General features: G+C 51.0%; 2 protein-coding genes across 4 annotated transcripts; one reads left to right on the forward strand and one right to left on the reverse strand.

Annotated features, from left to right (window-relative positions):
- Window positions 1-544: 544 nt before the first annotated feature.
- LOC118175382 (Sjoegren syndrome nuclear autoantigen 1-like) lies at window positions 545-3,050 on the reverse strand. 3 transcript variants are annotated; one of them, XM_035341622.1, is made up of 3 exons: window positions 2,912-3,050; window positions 2,626-2,825; window positions 545-767 (listed from the first exon to the last, which is right to left on the reverse strand). In XM_035341622.1, exons 1-3 carry the CDS (start codon window positions 2,961-2,963, stop codon window positions 639-641), a joined length of 381 nt encoding a protein of 126 aa, XP_035197513.1. In that variant the 5' UTR covers window positions 2,964-3,050; the 3' UTR covers window positions 545-638. The 3 variants fall into 3 exon arrangements, with proteins under 3 accessions (XP_035197513.1, XP_035197512.1, XP_035197514.1); XM_035341621.1 differs by having other exon boundaries at window positions 545-1,560; XM_035341623.1 differs by having other exon boundaries at window positions 548-1,989.
- ANAPC2 (anaphase promoting complex subunit 2) lies at window positions 2,898-14,049 on the forward strand. Its single transcript, XM_035341589.1, has 13 exons — window positions 2,898-3,119; window positions 3,747-4,369; window positions 4,890-5,022; window positions 7,267-7,441; window positions 7,581-7,700; window positions 8,176-8,293; window positions 8,372-8,553; window positions 8,701-8,842; window positions 9,582-9,657; window positions 10,298-10,501; window positions 12,107-12,236; window positions 12,574-12,809; window positions 13,543-14,049. Exons 1-13 carry the CDS (start codon window positions 3,036-3,038, stop codon window positions 13,753-13,755), a joined length of 2,436 nt encoding a protein of 811 aa, XP_035197480.1. The 5' UTR covers window positions 2,898-3,035; the 3' UTR covers window positions 13,756-14,049.
- Window positions 14,050-17,739: the final 3,690 nt, after the last annotated feature.

The following is a 17,739-nucleotide window of genomic DNA, read 5'->3' on the forward strand; positions in this document are numbered from 1 at the left end:
GTCCTGGCTTCATTCTGCTGTGGATCAACAAAGTGAACAATATCCTCCAGGTTGCTTCACTGACTTGAGCTGACTGAAATGCTGCTCTGGTTCTTCGTGTGCTGATCTCAGTGAATGAGCTTTGTGCCTGCACCTTCTCTAGTTAGGGCAGGCTCGGTGGAGGCCTGAGAGCACAGCGTGCATCTCAAGAGGGGCCCCTGGTGCTCTGGTGTACTGCTGACCTCTCTCCTCCCTCTCCTAGTTTGCCTGCTCTGCCTTGTGGCTGTGACTCGCACCTCGCTGAGTGCTGCCTTTGCACTTCCCGGCTTTGTGAGCTAATCCCTGTCTGTACCAGACGAATGCTTAGCTGTTTCTTGGCAAAGCAAGCTGAAGGCTGGCTCAGGACAGGAGCATTAGCTCATGTGTCACCTCCTCTGATATGCTTCCGTATCACTGTGCCCGAAAGAAAGGGTATTTTTGTAGGATACCTACCCTGATCCCTAGCATGAGGGGATTACATTTAGCAGTTCTCTAATACCAAAGTGCATTTGAAAGGAAAACGCACTCCTGCAAACAAAGACTTTTATTAAATGTGGCATCCTTGTACCAGAACAGCAGCTGTCCCAGACCTACAGGCTTTGCCAGGCTGAAGAACAAGTTTAGGAATGCTTTTGTCCACTCGTTTGTTTTTCTTTTTGTTTTGAAGTGCTTTTCGGCTCACTGGCTTTACTAGCACTCCCAGTTTCTCCCTTCAGGACATCTAGCAATGTCTGAGAACTCTCCAGAATCTGGGAAAGAAGGAAATAAAAACAGCTTATTTTTTTTTACATCAACTAAACAGTTCTCTCTGAATTCACCTGATCTACCTTGGAGCAAGGGGGACTCTCCATCCCTTAGGATTCTCACCACTGAGAATTAGGTATTCTATCTCATTGCAGGAATATCCGTGGGGGAATTTCTCTGGTTTATGCCCATTTTCTGAATAAGAAATTACTTAAGCAGTTTATCAGTCTTTGAACACGGGGCAGAGAACTTCCTGCTGCAGCAGGCTGTGGTCTAAACTTCAGTTTTTAAGGGATGCTGATACTTGGGCTTTTTAGATCAGTATTAGAATTGTACTCAGACACAGTTTCAACTGTCTTCTACTACTAAAACTGCACACTTTAGGTTTCTTGCTTCAAGATGTTACTCAACTCCACAATGACCTTAAGTCAGACTAAATCTTTCTACTTTTATTAATTTTCTTCTGTTTTTAGCTTATGTTTTATATAATTTAGCACTCCCACTTGTGGTGTGTTAGGATACAAGGCTATGCTAGGCCTAGAAAACCTTGTTGCCTGTCCATCTCCCCGCTGTAAAGTTTTAACACCGTGGACAACTGTAACAAAATGTTATAGCAGGGTTGTAGTCCCAAAGATCATTTTTACACTCCTGTGAACTTGTGGAAATCATTAAGTGGTCAGAGAAGAGATGAAGGCAAGTGCCCCGCAGGCTGAGACGCCAGTAGAAGTTGGTGGGATCTTGTCGTCTGTGTCCATGGAAGAATGCGGTGGATGGGGACGGAGTCCTGCGACTCATGGGCTGGGGAAAGGCAAGGAGTATGATTACAGACAAGAGATGGAAATCCACAGGAAAGGAACTTTGTTACTTGTTTCTCTTTGCAGGATGTCTGCATTTCCTCCCCTAACCACCTTGGCTTTTTACCTACTGTGACTTTGTCTTCTAATTTCAATAAACATGAATTTGTTTGTAGGATAGGGGGCTGTGACTTGTATCTCAGGGAAGGTTTCTTTTAGAACCTGTGCTGTTGTTTGTGTAGCTTTACAACAAAATTTCTAAGCTATTACATTTTCTATGTGAGTTCTCCCCTTCACCCTAAACCATCAGGTCTTGAAGCAGGCAGAGAAATCAGCTCCAGCTTCATCTGAAAAACAGCTGCTGCCAGGAAGGTCGGCCAGAAGGTACTGGCCTGAGGCGATAAGAGGATTCAACGCTTATAGCAGTTGTTGCGTTCAAAAAAGAAATGGGAAAAGGGAAAATTTAGGCAACTACCTGGAAAGAGACTTTAAATTTTTTCAAAAGCTGATTGGAGTTTTATTTCAAAAGCTAACTCAGCTGTTATCCTGTCAGCGGAATGAAGCAGTCCTTGCCCAACAGAGGTTACAAATCCGGGAAAGGTGAAGGGACTGAGCCATCCCACAACTGAAGTGACAGTGATGGTCAGCCCTTGTGCTGTTGGCTGCCTCCTGCCCCCTTACTGCTCTGACATTGCTGCTCTTTCAATGACGATATGGCAGCTGCTGCCAAATAGAAAGACGGAAGATGAGATCACATGAAAGTGAAGCAAAAAGAGTGTAGGCCAGCAAGAGCGGGGCCAACAGTTCTGGCATCGGTTTGTTGTTACCTGCTTGGATTCCTGGTCTTCTGGCCGTGTCTGGTTTCCTCCTTCTCCTTTCCCCTCTCCCCGAATGACAGGGTTGGTGAGGGGGCCTTTTGTCAGGGTTTCGGCGCCCAGGGACCATTTTCCTCAATTTCACAGCGTGCTGCGGCTTCCCCCACCCCTGCTCAGCCGGGGGCAGCCCAGCAGAGCCCCCAGACCATCCCAAAACCCCCTTCCTCCCTCAGGCAGGGTGCCCGGCCCGGTACCTTGCCGTAGGCCGTCTCCGTTTCGGCGATGCTCCTGTCCAGCTCGCTCCGTGCGGCCAGGTGCCCGGCCAGGCTCTCGTTGGTGCGGGCCAGCCGCTGGCTCAGCGCCCCGAGCCGGGCCTGCAGCCGGCCGCGCTCCGCCTCCTCCTCCCGGATCCGCCCGCTCAGCTCGTCCCGCCGGGCTCGCAGCTCCGCCAGCCCTGCCCGGCCCGGCACGGCCCGGCACGGCCCGTCAGCGCCCGGCACGGCCCGGCCCGGCCCCGCTCACCCTCCCGGCCCCGCTCACCCTCCAGCAGCGCCGCGTTGTAGCCCTGCAGCGCCCCGCCCGGCTCGCCCATCGCGGCTCCCGGCCCGGCCCGGCCCTGCCAACGGCCCCGCCGCGCTCCGCCTCTTCCTGCGGCGCTGCTCGCATGGAGCCGCCGGCGGGCGCGGAGCTGTCGGCGGCCTGGCACCAGCTCAGCACCGCCCTGGTGCCGCCCGCGGCCCTGGGGCTGGTGAGCGGGGGGCGGCCGGGGCGGGCCGGGGGCTCGGGGCGCCGCGGGGGGGGGGGAGGGGGGGAGCGCCGCAGCCACCCTCGGTTTGGGGGCCCGGGGAGAGCCGGGGAGGGACCAGGGGGAGCCGAGGTGCCTGAGGGGGTCCCGGGATCCGGCCCCGGTCCCTCCGCTCTCGGGTCTGGTTTTCTGTTCGCCCTCTCGCCGTGGCCCCAGTGCTTTCCGTGATGAGGTGCCATGGCCCAAACAGTATCTGTGACAAGTTTATGTGGTGGAATAGTGGCCAAAAAGATCGCTGCTTCCTCCCTTGGTGCTGCAGCTCTCTGCCTGACTGCTCCCCACAGAAGACAGCCTTGGGGTTTTGTCCCAGGGCCTTGTGTTTTGGGGTGGCACCAGCCTGTGCCTCCTGCAGCAGCCACCAACGGGGACTGCGGTGGGTGGCGTTTGGGAATTGGGCTTCTGAGGTGGACGCTTGGCTTCCAGCAGTGGTCCGAGACCCTGGCCTGGTGCTGTTCAACAGAGCCTGCGTGCATTTGGTCTCCACTCCTTAGAGCCAAGCAGTCCCTTCTGTCACAGATCTACCTACAGAAGCGTGCGTGTGCTTGACGTGTTGTCCCTTCTGCTTTCCAGGCAGCACCAAGGTCTGATCCTGTGGGGCCGCTAAAGGATGCCGACCTGCGGGCTGCCCTGGAGGTGCTGCGCTGTTACGACCTGCACTCGATTGTGGAAGAGTGGTTCATCGAGGTGTTGCAGACGGACCTTCAGGCAAATATAGCTCCTGAGTTCTGGAACTGCATTGGCCAGTATGAAAACACAGCGGAGGAGCTTCAGTGCTCCTCGCTCCTTCTGGACGCATTTTGTCTTCTCAAGTGCCGCCTGGACCCCTACCTAAACAGCCTGGAGCTCCTGGAGAGATGGACCAAGGCAGGCTTGCTCCTGGGGACAGGAGCTCAAATGCTGCAAGAGAAGGTCTACACCATGTTCAAAGCTATCCTTTTCTTCTCCACCACAAAGTCCTTCCAAGAAATGATCCAGCAGTTCTACAGCCGCACTTTCCGGATATACATGCGACAGTGGAAGAAAGGAGAAGAAGGGATGAATGAGTGTGAGAGCAGCATGAGTGAGAACGAGCAAGAGAGCGATACAGAGGAGGGCGGGGGAGAGAGCCAGGTGTGCGCAGGCTGCGGCAGTAAGAGGGAGCAGTGCTGGTGTCCCAAAGCCATGGAGCAGTTTCAGCAGCTCAATGACATTCTGTACGTACGTTATGGGGCGGTGCTGTCTCATAGAACAAGCAGATAGTCCAGGGAAGGTGGCAGCAGCAGTAGGTTTTCATTGTATCTGAAAACTGGAGGAGTTGTGCATGGGGTTATGCAGGCAGTGTCATAATACTGTTTGGAAAACTTCACGCAGTTTTTGTAGCTGCTGGCTAGCTGGTGGCTGAACTGGAGCAGATCTTTAGTCTAAAGGTTTTTTTACTGGCTGTGGGAATATCTTCCTCTTTTTCCAAGGCCTTCTCTTCCAAAGAAGCAAAATCTCTAAAAAAGTTTTTGATAGCTAGAAAATAATGCTTCTGAAGAAGATGGGATAGTAATAGTGCCATGTATCATATATGTAGTGCATCCATGCAGGCTGTCAGAGCATTTAAATTAAGAGCAGTGCCTGCATCTGGGGACCACGCAAGGAGGAAGGTGCCTTCAGTAAGTGAGATTTTCTTTATTTGCTTGTACTTTTGCTTTTGGTCACTCTGAATCAGGTCTCTGTCTGTGTCTGCAGCCGCCAGCTGAATTTGCTGGAGAGAGTGAGCGCCGATGCTGTCACAACCATCTTGCACAGGATGATCGAGGAGAGGATGGAGCAGAGATGCAGGGGCGAATATGAGCACTCTTTCCTGAATGAGTTCCAGGAGGTGAGGAAGGCGTGGGGGCAGTCAGGGACCTTGCTCTGGAGATGTGGAGCTGCTCCTGTTACTGGCGGAGCTGCTCAGGCGAAATTCTTGATTCCACCTGAAAATGCCTGTTCCTGGGCTGTGACTTTCACCATCCTGGGCAGAAGAGGAGTGGTTAAAACTTTCCATTTTGATTTAATGTTACAGGAGAATGTTTGCTCTGACCTATGCATAGCAGACCGTTGAGGGAATTTCTGTGGTTCTGTTCTAAAAAGCTATGTGAACGTGAAGTGCCACCTAACCTGCAGAAGGCCTTCCCTGTGTATAGGTGGGCCTATAACTTGAATTTGTGCAGCCGTTTTCCGTCCTCTTTCTAATTTTTAAGCATCCCTTTAAATCAGGAAGCAAGGATGGGAGATACTGTTCTGAAATTGATTTCTCCAGTGGGCTGCATACAGAATTAAAATCCTTCCTTGCATCTATCCAGTTCTTTGGCTGCTACCTTAAACTGAGTTTGTGTTATTTGCTCTGTATGACCTTAAAACCCTTCTCAGAGTTATGGCTCTTCTGGGATACGGTCTCTGTTCTGCAGGCTTGCTCTGCACTCTTTGTTCCTTGGTACATGCCCTTGCATTTGCCTGCGTTGAAGAACAATGTGTGAGGTCAGGTTGCCATGCGAACCAGACTGCTCTGCGTGGTTGTCCCAGTTTCCTCGCTGTTTGTCATGCTGGCCGTTTTTGTTGTCTGCAAACAGCGGCAGTGATTTGGAATTTACTTCCCTGTAGTTGCTGTGCAACACTTTCTTTTTTGGCCCTAGTGTAATATGCTTTCAGGTGACCTGGAAACTGTTTAAGGACAGCAGGGAGAATGCAGCTGCATTCCACTTGTCACACATTGCAGAAGGTCCCCGCGCTCCCACATCTTCAGAAAAGGCCAGTGCGTTTGGCTGCAGGACATTAGAAGATGTCAGAATTAGGAAGAGACATTAAAGAAAAAAAAGGCACAAACCTGGCAAGCTAAAGGTTAAATAGGAGTAGACTGAGAAAGAGATTGCTAAATGTACAAATGCTAAGAGCAAACCTCCTTCTCAGACATGTCAGAGGCAGTCTGGAGTGCCAGTTGTTAATCCAGCTATAACAGGAACACTCAGAGAAGACAAACACCCAGGACAAAAAATGGGTCGGTTTGATAATAATGGTATTCCTTAAAATTGAGTTGCTCTGCATCAATTACAGTCCTTTCCTTTTGTTATTTAGCAGAATGCTTTATCAGCTTTTCCACAGTTTTGCCCAGAATTGCCCAGGTGTTCTGTACTTCTCAGGTTTGTACTGCCTTGTTAGCAGAACTTGTGCATTCCTCACGTCTTAAGTGTTCCCTCAGTCAAACAGATAACTAAAAATTAACATCAGCAAAGCACATCTGGACTTAGCTTTTTTGTTTCAGGTTGTTCAAATCAAAAATAATATCTATTATCAAAAAATAATATCTATTATCAAAAAATAATATCTACTAACTATTAATACTCAAATACTACCTCAGGTAGTGTTATGCTTTTGCTACCTTAAAGAGAAAATAAAATGTTTTGTTTTGGATATCTGGATATTGTAGCTGAGTACGTTTGAAGTAATGACAAATGTACATTTCTATGTAGAAAACTAAATCTGCAATATATAAAATTAACCTCCTGATGCTCTTTGATCAGGTTGTATGATTTTATTATTAAGTGTCAAGGTTGGTATTTGAGGTCTTGTCTCAAGTGCCTGAGTTTAGCTGGCATGATTACATCTGTGAGTCTTTGAGGTGGCTTGCTTCTTCTTTATTGATTTCAGGAACTGTAGAAATTCTGGGCCAAGGATGGTGAGATGGGCAATTTACTCAAATTCTCAAAAAGAGAATAGTTCTGCAAGTGTAGAATAGAAAAGGACAGAAATCTACAAGAACTGAATAGTCTGCAAGTTTCTGAATATACCCTGTCCTTTTTTTTGGAAGCAAGCACCTGTGCACGGTCCTCAGTCACCCCTGATCTCACGGAAATCTGCAGTCTACATCCTGTGGGTCATGGGGTTCAGCTGTTCTTCCAGCTAGGCTTTGTTCAGCTATAACCCCAGCCAGGGTGTGTTTGGAGAGCAGCTAGAGGTGATGCTGTGCCTGGCAGGCAGCTCATTTCTGCTTGCTGTAGCAGCTGCCTGGTCATGGAGAGGTGTGGGACATGGTTGTGCATCCAGCTGTGGTGCTCACCAGCTCTCTGCTCTCCTTCTGTTGCAGTGGATTGAGAAAGTGATTGGCTGGCTCAGCAGAGTTTTTCTGCAAGATGGTCCCTTGGCTCGCTCCACTCCAGAAGCTAGCAGCACCTTGAAACGCTGGCGGTGCCACGTCCAGAGGTTCTTCTACCGCATCTATGCCAGCATGCGCATTGAAGAGCTCTTCAGCATTATTCGAGGTAGGTGTGACCCGTTCAGTGGTCATTCACTCCTGGGCTTGGATTCATGATAGATCTGTCACCTCCTGATGTGCCATGCCATCTCCTCTTGCCTCCCTGTGGAGCGTGGCACAGTTTCTAATCACTGCCTGGTCTGTAGATTTCCCGGAGTCAAAGCCTGCTGTGGAGGACCTCAAGTTCTGCCTGGAAAGGACTAATCAGAGGCAGCAGCTGCTCAGCTCCCTGAAAAGTGCTCTGGAAATGCGACTTCTGCATCCTGGTGGGTTTTACATCCCTGCTATGTCACAACACTGTTAGAAGCCTGGTCATGAGTGGGGATCTGCTGGGAGCTGTCACCTCATTTTGTGTTTGTTGAGTGAGAGGCAGCCAGGCTCTACATGTCGTGTGCTCCCTGTGTTGGGCACTAGTAGCTGATTACATCCCAGCCCCTTCTTGCCTCATTTTTGTGGTACAGTGAGAAGCCAAGCTAGAACTTTAGCTTTTATCCAGGCGGTTAAAGGCTTCTCAGGTAACACACAGTCTGGGCTAAGCTGCTTTATAGTAGTGTCTGAGCTTGTGTTTATGGTTGGGACTCAGTCATATGGGTCTGATCTGTCCCTGTGATGGGATAGGAGGGCAGCAAGCCCTTCACCTTCAGCTCCATAGATCTAACAGAGGGCTTGGAGCCTGTCTGGCATCCAGGCTGTTAGCCTGTGCTCTGGGATTCTGAACTGCCCCCTGCCCCTCTCTTGTAGGTGTCAACACATCCGACATCATCACTTTGTATATATCAGCCATCAAAGCTTTGCGGGAGCTTGACCCCTCCATGGTTATCCTGGAGGTTGCCTGTGAGCCCATCAGGAAGTATCTCAGGTAAGAGGCTTGCAGGGCAGTCTTGTGCATTCCTTTTCTCTTCCCTCCCCTTCATTTGCTTCTCTTGCCTTTCGGCAGGACTCGGGAAGACACAGTGCGGCAGATTGTGGCTGGTCTCACGGGGGATGCCGAGGGCTCTGGTGATCTTGCAAATGAGCTCTCGAAAGCTGACCCTGTGACGCTGGAGAATGGCCAGGAGAGTGATGATGACATCTCAGAACCAGGGGACTGGGTTCCTGACCCGGTTGATGCAGATCCAGGTTAGATGCCAAGGACAGAAATCGAGACAGCCCACTGTCTTCTCGTGGCTGTCTGTAGTCTTGAGTCACTCGTTAGTCCTCTAGAGCTGACCTGTGCTGGGGCAGGTCTTTGTTAATCTCCCACTGTTTTCTGCTGAATTTCCCTAGGGAAATCAAGTTCCAAGCGTCGGTCCTCAGACATCATCAGCCTGCTGGTGAGCATCTATGGCAGCAAAGACCTGTTCATCAACGAATACCGCACGCTTCTGGCTGACCGGCTGCTCCATCAGTTCAACTACAGTGCTGAGAGGTGAGGTCCCAATGCCCAGCCCCAGGGATTTCCAGGTAAAATCACCTGACAAAGCTGTGCTTTAGACTTGGCCCTACAAAATGGCATTTCTGGAGCCGGGATTATCTTTGGCTGTCTTCTCTGCAGCTTTGGGTTTGCATCTAGAAGTTAATGTGCTCAGCTGTTCACTGGCTGCTTCCTGCTCAGTGTTGCCCTTGGCTTGCACTAATGTAGGAAACTGGAAGCACAGACACCCTCGTAGCTCCATCCCGTATGTTCTGGTAGCTCTGACAACCTGCGGGGGCTGCTTTAGGTCAGCAAAAAGTGTAAAGGTGCAAAAAGGGGATGAAGCATCAGGAAACCACAGCTGCAACCCAGTTTGTCTATTGAATCATCAGCTGCAGTGGTTTTCCTTTCTGTGATGTGCAGCCAGTGTGGGCCATGTCTGCGATGAGCAGTCTCCTGCACATAGCTCACCAAATGCTGAGGCTGTACAGTGTTGTCAGGGAGGCTGGCCTGGTGCTGTGCTTGTCCAGTCAAAAGGGGTTGGAGGGTCTTCAAAAAGCTACAGAGGAAGTGACTGTTCCTCACTGAGATGCTGGGAGGCATCCTCTGCGGACAAGAAGCCTTACAAGGCTTCCTAGGAAGAGCACCCTTATGTCAGGGACTCCTTTTTTTTGACTGTGTCACAAGGGATAGGGGCCAGGCCAGGCTAGCCTGTCAGAGGAACCAGTGTCTGATCCTTTGTTTCTCTTGCCAGGGAAATCCGCAACGTGGAGCTGCTCAAGCTGCGGTTTGGTGAAGCTCAGATGCACTATTGTGAAGTCATGTTAAAGGTAATTTTGTTGCTGCTAATTCAAGTCCTGGGTGTTTGAGCTCATTGGTGAGGATGAGGGATTTAGTGACCCAAAAAGGGTCTTTTAGGGAAATGGGGTTATGGAAATCCCAATGAGGGGGCTGACTTGGCAGAATTGCGTTCACTAATGTCTGTTCTTCAAGCCCTGTGGGCAGGATTATTGATTTGGGGGTGGTTGCTCCAGTGCTGTTGTCTCTCCTGCCTTTCCTGCAGTACAGTATTCTGGTCGCTGAGGAGCTGGACTATTCCAGCTCCTCCAGGGTTGGGGCTATGGAGTTTCATTCACTGTGGGAAGAAGACAAGTCTGGAGGGGTTCCACTGTAGGGTAATGTTGAGTTGTCAGCCCTTCCCCAGCCTCCCCACAAATGTTTCTGAGTATCCTGACTCAGAAACCATTTGCACTTAAACTGCCTGTCTAGGTGCAAGTGGTTTCTGAGTCAGGATACTGACCTGAGTAGCCTGGCTTAGTGGCTAGTAGGCACAAACGATGATGACTTTTCCAATGTTCCCATCATCTCCTGGACACAATGTTAGGTGCCCTATTTAAGCTTCTCCTTTCCTAAGGTTTAGCACTGACTTGGAAGAGAAGGAGCTGCCTTAGCTTCCTTTGCCTTTTCCAGGATATGGCTGACTCACGACGCATTAACGCCAACATTCGTGATGAGGAAGAGAAGCTCCCAGAGGAGGAGAAGCCACCGTTCAGCCTCGTTGCTGTTATCCTGTCAAGTGAGTTCTGGCCACCACTGAAAGAGGAGAAGCTAGAGCTTCCAGAGCAGGTCAAGGAAGCCATGGAAGCCTATTCCAAGAAGTATGAGAAATTAAAGGTGAGCCATCCTTAACCCTCCTTAAAAGAGGTTTATGTTGTTAACCCCACTTTATAGCATGGTTTTGCATGGCTGTTCCATAGTTCCCTTTAACATCCATTAAAGTGTAGCTGCTACAACACCTGCACTGTTACAGTGGAATCCCAAAGCCCTTCAGCTTTGAAACTGGATTAGAAGCTGCTATTAGAAGGTTAGCTATTTCCAAAGGAATGGTATCTCTTTATGGGGTGCCTGACCAGTATTCTTTTTGGGGTGAGTTTTCTAAAACAGACCAGTGTTAGTTAAATGGACAGTGAGATGGAAGGTGTTAGGCATCTGAGTCTGGGCTAAGCTTGTTGGCATAAGTGCTGTAGTAACAAGAGTGACATCCTGTCCATGCTGGGCTCTTCTTCAGTACCCTGTCACTTTTCTGTTTGTCTTCTTGAAAAGAAGCTCTTTTCACACAGTCTCCTTTCCAGCCTGTTGCAGGAGATTCAGTGTCAGACCAGAGCGAGGTGAACATTGTGTCTTCTCTCTGTTTTTTTCATTTGTTTCGGGAGGATCCCTCAGCTCCATGACAGGCAGTTTAGGTGCAGGTGGTTTTGGTCACTTTGTAGCTCAGCACTTGGTCTTGGTGATTAGCCAGATGGAGAAGGCTGAGATACATCCTGCTCTGCACACACACGATGGGGTGGAAGCAGGAGCATCTGTCCGGAAGTTATGGAGAGATGTAGGTCACTTCCAGAGCTGTGGTCTTACCTTCATTCCTTGCTTCTAACCTGGTGGAGTGCAGAGTATGTCTCTGGATCATGGATCACTCAAAGCTGCTTTGTCATACCGGTACAGAGTCTGTGTGCATGCACAAATGGTTCTTTGCAGCTAACTCGAACACAATTTGGTGTCTCACATTGATGTTTCCATTTGCCTGTCCCATTGTGCTCTGACTCCACTTGAGGCCTGGTTTTCCATATCTTTTCTTGAACTTGTTACATACCAGATGGTCATGCCATGAGGCTGGGAGGCTCCTAGCTGAAGATCCTGTCTTTTCTCTCCTCCTGCTGCTGCAGCTGTGTGCCAGATGTGGATGCTAGCTGATGTTTGTGTCTTCAAAAAATAGTTAGGAGTGGTACAATAGTGGCCTTTTATTTTATTTTATTTTATTTTATTTTATTTTATTTTATTTTATTTTATTTTATTTTATTTTATTTTATTTTATTTTTTTGACTCTGGTACTTGAGAGCATCTTCAGCCTTCAAAATAAGCAGTGCTCTTTTCACATTGGTATCAGCAGAGATTGCCTCTCTTCTGAGGTGATGCTGCCCCAGATGAGTATTTTTGTTCTGGTAGGAGTCTGTCCTGAGTGGCGCAGTTGGAATTTCAGCATTTCCTCAACTTGTGCTTACCCTACCAGAGGTTTTCAGGCAGGAGAGGGCCTTTGGTCTTGGGCAAGGATGGGACAACAACTTATGCCAAGGATGTTTCCTTTGAGGGTGTGGGGAATGGATGGATGGTGGGATGGAGACTCCTGGGGAGGGGAGCAGCTTTTGTATTTCTTGGAGGTGAATAGAGATCAGCTCACCATGGCAATAGAGGGGCTGGAGGATCTGCTGCATCCCCCTTTTCCAGGCCATGAGGACCCTGAACTGGAAGTACCACCTGGGCCTGGTGAACTTGGACGTGGAGCTGGCCGATCGCACCCTCTCCCTGTCAGTGTCTCCTGTGCATGCTGCTATCATCCTGCACTTCCAGACCAAGAGTGAGTGACACAGCAGGCACTCCACGTATCACCCACGGGTGGGTGGAAAGGCCACATTGCTCTGGTGGCTGTGGGGTCCGGGAGATCTCACAGGAGGAGCTACACCTGCTTTGGGCTCGGATCTACTGTAACTGGGGCTGGGTCTCCAGCTCTCCTAGGAGATAGCACCCAGAAGAGCCACAGCTCAGCACCCCGTCTGCTTTCAGGCAGTCACTGCACACAGCTGCTTGCTCCTGGCCGTGGCTCACCAGCCTTCCCCATCCTCTGGTTAAATCCTGGCGTGGTGCAGGGTGGGCAGGTGTCCTGCTCTCCTCTCTGATAGCGGCGGTCTCTGCAGGTACGTGGACGCTGACGGAGCTGAGCGAAGTGCTCAAGGTGCCCGTGACATCGCTGAAGCGTAAGATGACGCTGTGGCTGCAGCAGGGTGTGCTGCGCGAAGAGCCCCCAGGCACCTTCACCGTGATCGAGGAGGAGCAGAAAGACCAGGTGGAGAAGGTTGTTCTGATCGACAGCGATGAGGAGGGGGATTCTGCCATGGCGTCGCAGGCTGACCAGAAGGAGGAAGAGCTGCAGGTACCTGTCCGTGTGTTTGGGTGTCTGTGCAGACATGCAGTGCTTTTGGCTTTGGGGGATCCGATTCGGATGATGGATTTGACTTGCACTTTGGATTTGCATTTTCCACTACAGTGACCAAGTCCAGCTTGAGGGTTTTTTGAAGTAATAAATAATTAACATAATTAATAATGGCGATGCAGGTATTGTATGGCAGCCTTCACTCCAGAAAAATGCCTGAGCCAGGCAACCATTTGGATGTTTGTAAACGTGCTAATTCAGTTAAAAAAAAAAAAAAGTAGTAGTCTGAGATTTGATTTCTTATTTGAAAACTGACATTACTTGGATTTACCAAAGCAGTATTTATTTGCTCTTAAACTGCTACAAAGGTTTACCCGGCACTATTGGCTGGACCTTTGTGTGGGGGCCCTGGACACTTCCAGCACTTTTTGGACCCATGTGTAATGTTGCACGTGTGTTGTGCCACCTTGCAGTACGAGGGTGTCCTACCTGTGTTTATCCACTAAGGGTCATGCACGTGCTGCAGGCCAGATCCTGCCTTCTAGCTGCACACCCTGACACCTGATGCTCTTCTTGGATGTTTCCTGTTTAAAGGCCAGGCCTTCATGGCTGAGAGCAGAACTCACTGCCAGCCACAGCCCTGCTGTGCTTCTGGGATATGGGATACTAAAGCACCCCCTTTCTTCATGGCACTGGCGTGATTGTGATTTACTGTTTGTGTGTCCCCTTGTAGCTGTTCTGGACATACATCCAGGCAATGCTGACCAACCTCGAGAGCCTGTCCTTGGAGAGGATTCACAGCATGCTGAAGATGTTCGTGATGACAGGCCCAGTGGTCACAGAAATTGATACACAAGAGCTGCAGGGGTTCCTTCAGAAAAAGGTGCGGGACCAGCAACTCATCTACTCCGGAGGTGTCTATCGCCTGCCCAAGAACTGCAACTAGACTGCAAGTGTTCCTCCTTTCCTGTGTGTCACTTCTCTGGGCCTGTGCTCAGCTCCTCAGTGCCACCCAGCTCCCTGTGTGCCGCCGGGTAACTTTTGCTGGAGGGGGTGTTGCTGTGCTCCCTTCCCAGAAGGGTGTCCTCCATGTGGAGACAGCTCAGCAGAGGCCTGGGCTGTGCACCCCACAGAACTTCTGGACTGGAGCCGCTGCTCGCATTACTTTCCTCTCATAAATGAGTGTCTGTGTCTACTTCAGTGATTAATAAAAAACAGCAATCCTCTTTTTCAGATGGTACCAACTCTTTTCTTTCCTCTTGGCAGAGTGCTCTTTGCACCAGGTTTCCCACGCTGAAAGGGCTGGCAGGAAACTCCCCAGCCTGCTGGGCACCATCGTCCTTTCCTTGGGTCTCCAGCTGTAGCCCCGGGAGGTTTTGGGAGGGGGCTGTTGGCTGCAGCTGTGTCTGAGTCTCCTTGTGTGGCTACAGCAGCTTCTTGAGGCTGGTTGTGGTGAGTGAGACCCTACATAAAAACAAGTGTGGTGTTCATCCTGTCTCTTTGGGCTCCGAGAAGACTCCAAGGTCCCCTTACCCTTGTTCATTGCTTTTAAGATGGGTGGAATAATTTTATTGTGGAATGAAGAATGCTTTAGATGATGACATGCAGCAGTTCTTCAAGGCAAGCTCTTTAGTCCTGGAGGATATAAGCGGGCACTGGCGGGGCAGCTCCACCATGGCATGAATGCACATCTCCCTTTGAAAACCACCGCTGTTCCAATCAAGTGTGTGTTGTTGGCGTGCTTCAGGGTTACTGGCATTGCTGAGATCAGTGAGGCAGTTGGATGGGATAATCCCTGAGCTACGCTTAGACGCTGTGTCCCCAGCCTGGATACAAGAGGAAGCAATGGAGGTGCTTTGGGATTGCATTCAGTCTCCACTGAACAGCATTCAGGGTTCCAGTCCTGCTTTCCAGGTGGGTTTTGCTTACTGGGAGGAATATGCTGGGGAAATCTGACTCTTCCTAAAAAACGTGCTTTCTGTGAGGCAAAGAATGAGTTTCCACACCCCAAGAAGTCTTTCCATCCCCTGCTGAATATTTTAGCCCAGGCTGTGTGTGTTGAGGCAGCTCAAACTGCTAGCAGCGGCCACACGTAGAGTACAGGGGTGGTTGGTGTGTAACCCTGGCTGCTCTGCTGTGGGTCCAGGTGCATGAGAGACTCTTAGAGCAGATAAAACAACCTGTATTTAACATCCAGTGTTGTCTTTCTTACTTAAATTAAAGGCCTGTAAGTTTTTAGCGCTGCTGTGGGCTCTCAGCTTATCTCCCTCTTGTGCACATTTGCAGCTCTTCCTCTGTGGGTGAGAGCACGCCTGGAGTGAAGTGCCACAAGACTTGTGGTCCTAGGAACTGGTTAATGTTTTATTACTAAGCTCCAAATGTCCCCTGTGCTCTAGGGGCTGTTAATAACTAAATAAAACCCTCAAAACCCCTGTGATCAGGCTGCACCAGGGGTTTCTTTCCCTCTTACAGAGGGGAACAAAGCCCCGTGTCCTCCTCTCAGGCAGCTAGAGCTGGTCTGGGGGTGCAAGTTTTGGCAATTCGAAGCAATGCCTGGAGATGCCCTGGGGGCTGTCCTCCAAGCCCCCCGCTCTTCCCCAAGTGGGCAAATCCCAGCTGGGAAAGCCCTAGGTCCACCCCATGCCCTGGTCAGGGGCTGTCCCGTGGTGACCCTCAGCCTCTGTGTCCCAGCCAGCAGATGAGGATGTTCCTTGATGACTTGGACGTGGGCTATCCCCAGTGCAACGCTTCTTGCCACTCAGAGAAGGACAGCAGGATGTCCTGGGTCTCTCGCTCTGGGTGACAGCCGTCCCTGAGGGACAGGGCTTTGCCCCCTGCCGCCCCAGTAGCTGTGCTCAGGTACGTTGGAAAATGGAGCAGGGTTTGGCTCGGGTGGTGGTGGTGGTGGTGCTGCACCTGGGGCGGTTGAGGCTGTTTTGGTTCCTGAAGCTGAATGTGTGCTGCCCACAAACCCTGCTTTCACTCACAGCTGTGTTGTCCGGGGTGGAGAAGCTGAGAAGCCCTCAACCCCAGAGCACCTTCGGGGGGTTGTGTCTGTCCGTGGCCTGGGGACCGCGGTGACGGCTGGCAGGCAGGATGGGTGGCAGGAGGGTGGACACCTTGTGCAGGGCTGTCTGCAACCAGATGAAGATGGGGATGTTTGGGACATGGGACAGCGTAGGCAGTGGAGTAGGTGCTGGGTGATGGAGCAGAGGGTTGGTGGCCCAAGGGGGGACATGGGGAGGGACAGCATGACTGTGAGGTGTATGTAACTGGGCTTCAGGCACACACATGGTGCTGCAAGGAGCGGGAGCCCTGAGGAGGGCAGGAAAAATTGTTTTTAACAGCAAATGCATGGGATATTGCTCCAGGTAAAGCCAAAAAGGACAGATGGTGGCTAAGTCCCAAATGGCAGCAGGCAGGGAGGGAAATCAGTGCCCAAATGTGCCAGGAGCAAGCGTGGAGTCTAGCAGGCTCTGGTAGGACACCCTGCTGGACTTGTCCTTGTTTGGGGCCAACAGGGGAGTGGGGTGGCGAGGACATGGTGTGGGATATCCCCGGGAGCTGCACCCAGGACCCACAGGACAAGGACAAGAGACAAAACTTTGTCGGGCCCCAGGCTTTGGTCTCTGCTTCCCACGCTGTGCTCCTGGAGCAGGTCCTGGTTTTGGATACAGGGGACACTTTCTCCCCTGCATAAAATGCCTCCCAGGGACTTTTCCACATTCTCTTGAACACCGCTTGGCTCCTAGAGCCTTTGGTCACCTCTGGCTCAGCCCCCTGCCCCCTGGATAAATGAAAGCAGCCCCCAGGCACCTGGGCTCCATCCCAACCTCACGTGCCCTGGGAAGGCGAGAGGGAGCACAGCGTGGGCATCCCAAGGGGGTACCTATTTTCCATATGGGCTGTAGGAGCAGAGGCCGTGTTTCACACCTTCTCATTTTTCTTCTGATTTCATTTTGTTTGTTTGATTGGTTTGGGGAAAGAAAGCCATCCGAGCAAATAGAAGCAGCCTGGGAACAGCAGCCAGGCAGTGGCTGCCTCGGGTGCATTCACCGTGGTCCTGCTCTGAGTGCCAAACATCTGGATGCTCCGCGGCTGGGACGGGGAGGGCAGACATACTTCGGTCACACGAGATCAAAGAAGCCACCAGCTTTGCAGCGGGGCTGTCCCCGGCCACCACCAGTGATGGAGCAAGAGCTGGCAGCTGGGGCTCGAAAGCGGTTCCAAGCACTGCCGGGGCTGGGTGTTTTGCTGATAGCCACAAAAAAAAAAAAAAAAAAAAAAAAAAACAACTCTCGCTTGGCGTGTGTATGACACGGGGCGCACGGGGCCCTTCCCAGCCTGCACGGAGCTGCAGCAGAGCTCAGCATGGGACAAGCAGCCTGCACCAACCCGACCCCGGTGAGTTTGCTGGGGCTGAGCGGCGCGGGCAGGAGCTGCGCCCGTCCCCGCCACGTCCCTGACTCAGAGCCACGGGGCGAGTTTTGCTGCGGTAGGTTCAAAGTGCTACAGTAGGAAAAACTCTGGTTTAATGAGCACTTCAGCTGTGATGGAACGTCAAGGGCTTCAAGTTAATTGAAACAAGCCAGGGAGGGAATTTTACAGGCTGAGCTGAGGAAGCTAGAAAAAAAAAAAAAAAAAAAAAAAATCAGGGCCATTGGCTCATTGCCGCACCGTGCAATGGGAGCGCTCCGGCCAGCCGAGGAGACGCCGCGTCCTGACCGGACCCTGGCTCAGGCCACGCCGGGAGCCCCAGGTACGTGCCCATTGCAAATCGCTTCCTCTGGCAGAGGAAAGAAAGAAAAATGTAAAGCTTGAAAACGCGTCTCGATCCTTATTTCCTCTTTAGGTGCTTAGAAACGGCTTCAGTCCCTCTGTGGCGCTTTGTAAATGCCCCCGCTGTAGAACATAAACTATTCTGGTGAAT

This window comes from Oxyura jamaicensis, chromosome 17, assembly GCF_011077185.1.
Source record: "Oxyura jamaicensis isolate SHBP4307 breed ruddy duck chromosome 17, BPBGC_Ojam_1.0, whole genome shotgun sequence".
NCBI lineage: Eukaryota > Metazoa > Chordata > Aves > Anseriformes > Anatidae > Oxyura > Oxyura jamaicensis.

Excerpts from the sequence above, each read along its gene's own strand:
- ANAPC2 (XM_035341589.1), top strand. The coding sequence starts at position 3,036 with ATGGAGCCGCCGGCGGGCGCGGAGCTGTCGGCGGCCTGGCACCAGCTC. Across the intron at positions 3,120-3,746 it reads CGCCCGCGGCCCTGGGGCTG|GCAGCACCAAGGTCTGATCC; the intron begins GTGAGCGGGGGG and ends TCTGCTTTCCAG. Across the intron at positions 12,237-12,573 it reads CCTGCACTTCCAGACCAAGA|GTACGTGGACGCTGACGGAG; the intron begins GTGAGTGACACA and ends CGGTCTCTGCAG.
- LOC118175382 (XM_035341621.1), bottom strand. The coding sequence starts at position 2,963 with ATGGGCGAGCCGGGCGGGGCGCTGCAGGGCTACAACGCGGCGCTGCTG. Across the intron at positions 2,826-2,911 it reads CAACGCGGCGCTGCTGGAGG|GGCTGGCGGAGCTGCGAGCC; the intron begins GTGAGCGGGGCC and ends CGGGCCGGGCAG. Across the intron at positions 1,561-2,625 it reads CGGAGACGGCCTACGGCAAG|CCCATGAGTCGCAGGACTCC; the intron begins GTACCGGGCCGG and ends GCCTTTCCCCAG.